At 32.4% G+C, this 8,306-nt stretch overlaps 1 protein-coding gene across 1 annotated transcript; it reads left to right on the top strand.

Annotated features, from left to right (window-relative positions):
- The first annotated feature begins 241 nt into the window (after positions 1-241).
- Positions 242-7,024, top strand: LOC132740138 (A disintegrin and metalloproteinase with thrombospondin motifs adt-1-like). The gene is made up of 11 exons (XM_060727986.1): positions 242-315; positions 982-1,026; positions 1,383-1,468; positions 2,902-2,973; positions 3,607-3,700; positions 3,802-3,893; positions 5,139-5,207; positions 5,316-5,439; positions 5,714-5,860; positions 6,460-6,624; positions 6,845-7,024. Exons 1-11 carry the CDS (start codon positions 309-311, stop codon positions 6,982-6,984), a joined length of 1,041 nt encoding a protein of 346 aa, XP_060583969.1. The 5' UTR covers positions 242-308; the 3' UTR covers positions 6,985-7,024.
- Positions 7,025-8,306: the final 1,282 nt, after the last annotated feature.

The following is an 8,306-nucleotide window of genomic DNA, read 5'->3' as shown; positions in this document are numbered from 1 at the left end:
TGATGAGTATAAAACTTATATGACCATACTCGTATATGATGATGGATATGATTCGTAGTGATTCAGGTTATATCATGGTCTTTAGCATATGACCTTAAACAGTTCTCTACAACAGGCATGTAAAACAACAGTAAATAACCATCTATAAACGAGACTAAATCATTTATATTGGATTAAGATTAAATCACTCCTTTAATTTTTAAATTGTTATGATGTCCTCATTTGAAATAAGATAAGATAAGAAGTGCTTACGTTAGCAGTAACAAAATTAAATAAGATAACGTCGATTAAGGTCCAAAAGTGTCATCATGAATAGTTAAGTACATTTAAAACTATTTGTTAATTTATTTGTTTTTACATTGATTTATGTAATTCTCGTTCTCGTTCAATATGTAAACATTGGACATTAGATATAAGTTTAAATTATTATACAAACCAAATTCATGCTTCAACATAATATGGTGGCTGATTTAGTATCCTTTTGTGCGTCTACTTGGCGCTAGCGAAAACACGACAAAGCGCAAAACAGCGCGTTGTCGGACTTTCGTCTTACCAACGCGACGCACAAAAGTGTACCAAATCAGCCACTATAACATAAAACTTCGTTTCTCAGGCAAATATGAGAATACTGTAACGTAATTACATAAAGTCAGTAATCAGTATATATTGTACAGTTATTACACTAATATGGCTAATTGTGTGGCTGTAACACAGGCATCTGTTGAACAGACAACGACAAATATGTCACAAATTTAATAATGAAGCGTACATGACATGTTCATGTACAGTTTGCATAAATATAAAAAAAAGTTTGGTGTACGTTTAAAAAATCATTATTATTATCATCATCATTATTATTTATCTATTTATTTTCTATTTAGTTATTTATTTTATTGTTTTGTTTTATTGCATTCCACAAATAAAGTGAAAGGTCAGTTGTATTACTATTATACGATTGGAATATTAAACGTTCTTTTTCAGTTTCATTGCTCCTGGCTACATTAATCATTATCAGCTCTATGCATTGTAAGTAACTCATGTATAGTTGTGTTATACTACTAGTTTCTTATTAATTAAAAGCGTTTCACTGACGCATATGACCGTATTGTTTTGTTTCGATTTTTACAATCAAAATGTTTCAATCAATCTTATCGATAAGTTGTGTGGAAGCTATTCAACAGGCTTACAGAAAATTGGTGTTTCTACTCAGATGCAGGTTTGTGCCTGAAATAATGCACGGAGGGTACCCGAGTTCTTCCTCCACAAATCAAGCTGGAAAGTCACCATATGACCTGAACAGTGTTGGCGCGATGTAAAACCCATCCAAAGAATAATATCTAGTCTAAGAGAATTTAAAAGGTTGTTTTCATTTTTTTTATCAGGGGTCGATTCTTTGTTGTGTTATTCATGCAGTGATTTGAAAAGCAATGAGGAGTGTTTCAACACCACTATTTGTCCGGACGGAGAGGTAATTTAATTAATACTTTATTAATGTTATGTTGTTATGTCTGTGCAAAAGCGTTAGTTACACGTTACCTTAAGATCGACCTGAGGTCATTTTTAGTCTCTCACAAATCCAAAATTTTCACGTCCCATCCCCCCTCCCTTAATGTACCGTTTGGATAAGTGGCGGTGCCGAAAAAGAGATCATTTATTGGTATTTTGTGACAACATTCACGGTGATAAGGCGTTTACCACAACTTTTCCGCGCAACATCAAATTATCATACTTCTGACCGAGACACTGTATCTTTCTGTCATACAAAATGAATTTCAAGCCTGCATACGACAAAAAAGCAGAACGAATATAAAGTTAGCTCCCTATTCCTTATTCCTTTTTCGAATAAAGAATAACAAATTCTTATCTATTTTTCGAATAAGGACTAGGGAACTAGTTCCTGATTCATTATTCAAATCTAAATAAGGAAGAGCAAAATTAGTATTTAAATAAATTTAAATTATGATTGATCAGAAAAATAGAACGGTTCTTTCTTTCATTAATATGTTGAAAATTGCACAAATCAATCATCAAAATCATAGACCAAATCATCTGCATCGATATATTTCTAAACACTATTTTAAGTCGAACAAGGAATAATAAACCCGTTCCTTATACCTCATTAAAATAATTGCATAAAGCCTCTGCATATATTATTTTTAAAATGTGTAAAAGCCGAATAAGGAATAAGGAACCAGTTCCTTATTGCTTATTTAAATCCGAATAAGGAATAGAAGAAGATATGCCAATAGAGACAACAGTTGCAAACTTGCAGTTATTTTGATAAACCTGCATTAGAATTCCAAGGAACAGTCATTAAAATCATTAAATGAAGCATTTGCATCAAATACTAGTATTTTGGGGGGAAAATGTTAAAGTCGAATAAGGAATAGGGAACCAGTTCCTTATTCCTTATTCAACTCCGAATAAGGAACAAAAGAAAATACGTAAAGAAAGACATCAGTTGCAGTTATTTTTGATAAACCTGCATTAGAATTGCAAAGATCAATCATGAAAATCATTGCATAAAGCATCTGCAAATATTTGAAAGAAATTTCAAAGTCGAATAAGGAACAACTTGCAATTCTAATGCAGATTTATCAAAAATAACTGCAACTGGTGTCTTTCTTTATGTATTTCCTTCTGTTCCTTATTCGGAGTCAAATGAACTTGAACATTTTTTTTTCAAAATATTTGTAATATTCAAATGTTATTCAGGGAATAAAAATGGTCAAAAGCTTCACATAAAAGTTTCTCCAGTGTTTTGAAATGTATGTTTGCATTTCTAAGTAATAACTTTTTTTGAAAATGAGTTTGCTAGCAAATAATACTAGTCTATTCAAATGCCATGTAAAATGTTTCGAAAATGATAAAATAAAATTGATTTTCGTACATTTATATTAGGCCTGCTATGGTCGAGCGGATGGATTTTTAACATCAGAAGTAAAACACACAACTGGATGCACAAAGGAGCTTGTAATGTCTTTTATTATTATTATAAATACAATATACATGTACTGCAATATTGTTTTTTTTTACTTTTAGTAACAAATATTGTTGACCGCTAAACTTTTAAGTGAACGTTACTTCTAGAAATACAACATCAGTCTTTTTTAAGCTGAATTTTTATTACTCTTTTTTGTAATTTAAGTTTATATATTCATAAGCTATGTTAAACCCTTGTTAATTCTCAAATTTAGCACATACGAATAAGTCACACGTATGAAAATAGGAACGAATTTTTTACACATTGCAATTACTTACAATATATTGCAACAACCTCATAGGCCATACGAAATTTAAGCATACATGTACAAGATCCTTTTTAATTGCAGATAATACAACTTGCTGGAAACGAAAATCGAAAATGGGTTTACAATTTTCAAAAATTAACTAACTTGTTTACAACTATTAGATAATGTTGCGACTCCGGTCTTCTTGCAATGTGGGTTAGTTTAAACAACAGTATACTAAATTTAAATAACTTTGTCACGTATTCATACGTATTTGTCACACGTTGTGATTAATTCGTACGTATTTGTCATATCTTGTGAAAGTTGAGGTTCAACAAATACCAAATCGGGTGAAACATAATTTTACTTTTTACAGAAGCCACAACGAAGGAATGACTCACTGGGATATTCTTTCTGTGCAAAAACATGCCGTGACAATCTCTGCAATTTGCACAGCTGCCAGCTCTTAGGTATATATGTAAAAACATGTTTCTGATTTACTTATTTCATGTCTTATTCATTATCTATTACACTTTTTCATTTAACAAAATAAAATGATTTCATTTTTAAGATAATTCAACAAAACCTCCACGATGTCTGGCCTGTGATTCGGTAGATTCACCAAGTCTGTGCAAGAAAGTCGTTCAATGTAACTCTAATGAGGTAAGCAGTCAGTATTACATTTTAATGTTTAGTGAATATATTGATAAGAAAAAGAATTTGTTATTTCATGCAAATATGTTAAACAAAACAAACGCTATATCTCTGCAAAGTAACGAAAGATGAAAGCCATTCAAAATATGACCAGAAAACAAAGTGGTTCCCTAAATCACACATCTTTATTCTTGTGACTGCGTATTCGAGATAAAGAAGGTTACAGTTTATTGACATGTGTAACTGTACGTGAAATGCTAACATGTGTGTGTTTTTAAGTTTATTTATACTGGGCACCGGCTATGTCATATGTCCGAGACTATCGGCGTCTGTTGGTCGTAGAGCCGCTACGGTGGACTAAGTTTAATCGCTTCTATACCACGCCTACTAAACGGTGGCTTTTTCACATTTTGGTGATCTGTTTAAAAGAGAGCCCTCGACACTTCCGTTATAGAGCCATCGGCCAAAACAGAAGAAGGTAAACACAGTTTATAAAAAACATCCGACTTTAAAAATATGTCGATGGCTCGGTCACATTTGAATAAATGTAAATATTTTATTTCTAACCAAGCTCTTTTTTGTGTTGAGCCAAAGGTGAGGTAGGCACAATGTTACATGTAAGATAATGTGGGTCAGTATTAACTTTTAGTAGAGAAATCACTCAAGATGTGTCTCCTTGCGAAAGGAAACACACAAGTTATTATTTGGTTAAAGTTCCAGCAACGTCATTTTAGAGTATTTCGTATCAAAACTGCATACAAACTGATGAGAAAAATGTTCTACGTGGTTTAGCATTCTTCGATTTTTGAAAAAGAAGCATATGTTTACCTTCTTCTGCTTTGCTTTGGCCGATGGCTCTATAACGGAAGTGTCGAGGTCACTCTTTTAAACAAATCACCAAAATGTGAAAGAGCCACCGCTTAATAGGCGTGTATACGTCGCTGATCAGAGGTCTTCTCAAGCTGTCAGTTGTCGTAGAGATCTTCTCCCCAGGATTAAATTCTTCGCATTGTAGAACTAAGGAAGACAATAGTTGAAAGGCAGCTCTTCCTGGAGGCAGTAACATCTTTTCAGAGCCCTTCGCCGTTATTAAGGTCACACCAGCAGTGATTATTGCGTCAACTGAGTATATATGTATTACAGTTTTATCAACTACTAGACACTGAGATAAAGTCAATTCTCAAAAATCATGTAAGGACAGGTTGACACATGTATTGCATTGATCCATAAATGTATATTATGTTTATGTTTCAGGTTTGCTTCTCAGAAAGAGTTTTTACTTTCCACAACGCTGTGTACAGATTTGGATGTGTTAAAGAAAAGGTATAATGTTTTTGTTGTCGTCACCGAATTCACTGAGTTTTTGTAACGAGTACTCGTATAAATTGACTATGATTTACACTGATTAGATATCATATTTATATTGTTTAGGACTGCAGTGCCCAACCCGTGAATATGGCTGCTATCTTGGGAAAGAGAGCTGATGAGAAATCATGTTCAGTGTGTTGCAAAACTGAACATTGTAATATAAATGCTTGCAGCAATTATCCAGTAGGTAGGTTGTTGTGATGATATTTTGATATTTATAAGAATTTATAGCATTGGCTCTATCAATACATAGATGTCTTTAATATGTTTCCATGTACCTGAATACTTTAAACGAAAACAAAAAGAAGACAAGGTAAAATATAACACGACTTTAATTAGACATAATCTCTCTAGAATTCTAAATGAATATTTAGCTTTTACGATAATATCTAAATTTTACGAAATGTGGTTGTTGCTTGAATGAACAATTTCTAAATATGTATATATTATTCTTCCTGCAGGACAGATGTTTCCTCTTTCACCAATTTCTTCAGGTATTTGTACCGACTCCGACGCTGCTTTGTGTTCAACATTTGGTCGCCTTCGTGCAGACGCATGCAAAGAACAAATAGTATTAAATAGATGCCCATCGTCCTGCGGTGTTTGTGGTAAAATATTTCGAGTTATTTTTTATAGTTGAAAATTGTTAAAAATTGAGGGTAAAAAAGCTCATGACGCTTATAAATTGGTATGTCTTCGGCTTATAAATGAAACCCAGCTCCTTGTATGTTTTGTGATTATAAATATACATATATACTTAAAGAATAAAAGGAAATTATCTTTTTTAATTTCAACAAGGAAAAGAGTTGAATTTAATGTTAAATTTGTAACTTTTAATCATATCATGTTCGGGATAATAAAGTAAACAACATATTTATATGATTGCGGGTATAAACAGTTAAATAATTGTCATCCCTCGTAAAAATTTCCACTCGGCTAACGATGATATTTTACTGTTTCCCTGTTGTTTATGTACCACACAATAAAGTGATCTACTTTCATGTCTCCCGATAAATTGCCTTCCAAGTTTGTTACATATTTTATTAAATATTCAATGTCAATGATTACCGGAGGTAAATAAATATACCTCATAACTACAATAATATAATTTTATATGATTACTTACATATTTGTACATTCAAGAGGATCATAGAGCGTTGAATAAGTTATCATATTCAAACATACCTAACTTTTGTTTATGATTCAGCTCATATTGTATGGAGCCAATGGTCACCATGGGGTAGCTGTTCTGCTAGTTGTGGGCTAGGTACTCGAACACGATCGAGGACATGCCATCGACGCTTTAACTTTGTTGGTACTTGTGCTGGACCTTCTACCAGCAGCTCGACCTGCCAAGGACATAATTGTCCAGGTTCGGTTATTAGAAGCGTTCCCACTTTTACTGGCCATGCCCTTGGAAACTTTGTTAACTTATATCATGATTTGAATTTCTTAATGAAAGGGAAATACAAGGAACAATATAAAACTTAAATCCAAAGCCGGTTACATCTTAATAAATAATCAGTTATGAAATTATTAGCCTTTCCGTACCAGTTATAGTCACCTGTGTTTAAAATTAGCATGTATTTCAGTTAATGGTGGATGGTGTGTTGAGACAAGACAAGATTGCCATCATGTTTATAGTTCTTATATGGAGTGTACAAATCATAGAGATGTAACTACATGTTCCTGTCCAGCGCCTCAAAACGGTGGACTTCCCTGCAAAGAATAGTCTTGATATATTCATTATTAAAGAATGGCGATCTATGATGAAAATTTTATTTAGACACAAAAATCTGTCACAATGAGAATTAAGTCCTTGCTCTATGTTCTATCTTTATTTAGTTGTGTTCTGTTTAACGCGTATAAAGCTATATGCAATTTTTTTTTTAATTTTTAAAAATTATACTTCCAAAATGCTTGTAAGAAATGAATATGGTAGTAAATGCTTTAAAAGCCAGTGGTGCATGGAGAAAATCATTTCTTAACTGATTAAATCCTACTAAAAAGCAGAATAATACTTTGTTTCGGAACATTTTATTCTGTTTACATGCAATATTCATGTGCATTAAATAACAGAGACATTTTTCTAACAACCTTTTCAAGAATTGACTATTAGATTATGGAACCAAATCGGAACACCTTCGGCTATTATTCATAATAACCTCGAACCTAATTCGAAATGAAAGAAGTTCTACCACATGGTTTAAGATGTAAACAAAAACAGAGGATGTAATCTTTGATAATGTATAACGAATGTACATGTTTAACATCCAAAGGAAAATAAAGTCTATTTCGGTACAGTTTTGATTGAACATATGTCTGACAATCATAGTTAATTTAGAAATGCTAACTGATATGCAATATAACCAAATCCGAATGAATGTCAACAGGTAGACAATTTGTACTTTCGGTTTCCACACCCATAATAAAAAGTATATAAATAATGTAATGTTTACTTTTATATCTGTAAATTAACTTTGTTTTGATGGAATTTTACTCGCAATATTGGTACAAATATAGTCATCAACACCTAGCATTATGTTTCTAGGCGTAGGTTGGACTGTAATACCGTAACCGTTCTGTATATTCTTTTGTTCGAGGTCCTTATCCGAAGACTGACGAAAAGGACCGAAAAATTGCGTTTGTGAGGAACCACAACTGTTGATAAATTCTATAAAAATATTATATAAGATAAAGCGCCGTTCTTGACCAATATAATTGTGTAATTTCTTTGCAGAATTCAGCCGAAACATCGAATAAATATATTCTGTCACAAACTGTGTGCAAAGTCGCCACGTGACATTCGTTGATTCGTCAATTATAAAGATGTCCCTTGCATTTGTTGATATCAATAGGGGTTGTGTTTGAATGTGATATTATAATTAAAGCTGCTTGCCTCCAGATGAGCCAAACAATGTCAAGAAAATCTATTTTGAAAAAAGGGTCCAAAAGTTTTAGAAAAGTAAAACTATATATTCATAGATGTGAAATGTAATGAAAAAATAACTTATAAATACTTTTTAAAAAATTTAACAAACATTAACATGAATT

This window comes from Ruditapes philippinarum, unplaced genomic scaffold (assembly GCF_026571515.1).
Source record: "Ruditapes philippinarum isolate M1 unplaced genomic scaffold, ASM2657151v2 ctg4782_1_1_1_1, whole genome shotgun sequence".
NCBI lineage: Eukaryota > Metazoa > Mollusca > Bivalvia > Venerida > Veneridae > Ruditapes > Ruditapes philippinarum.
The sequence above is the reverse complement of the archived record's forward strand: the minus strand, read 5'-3'. Positions and strand labels throughout refer to the sequence as shown.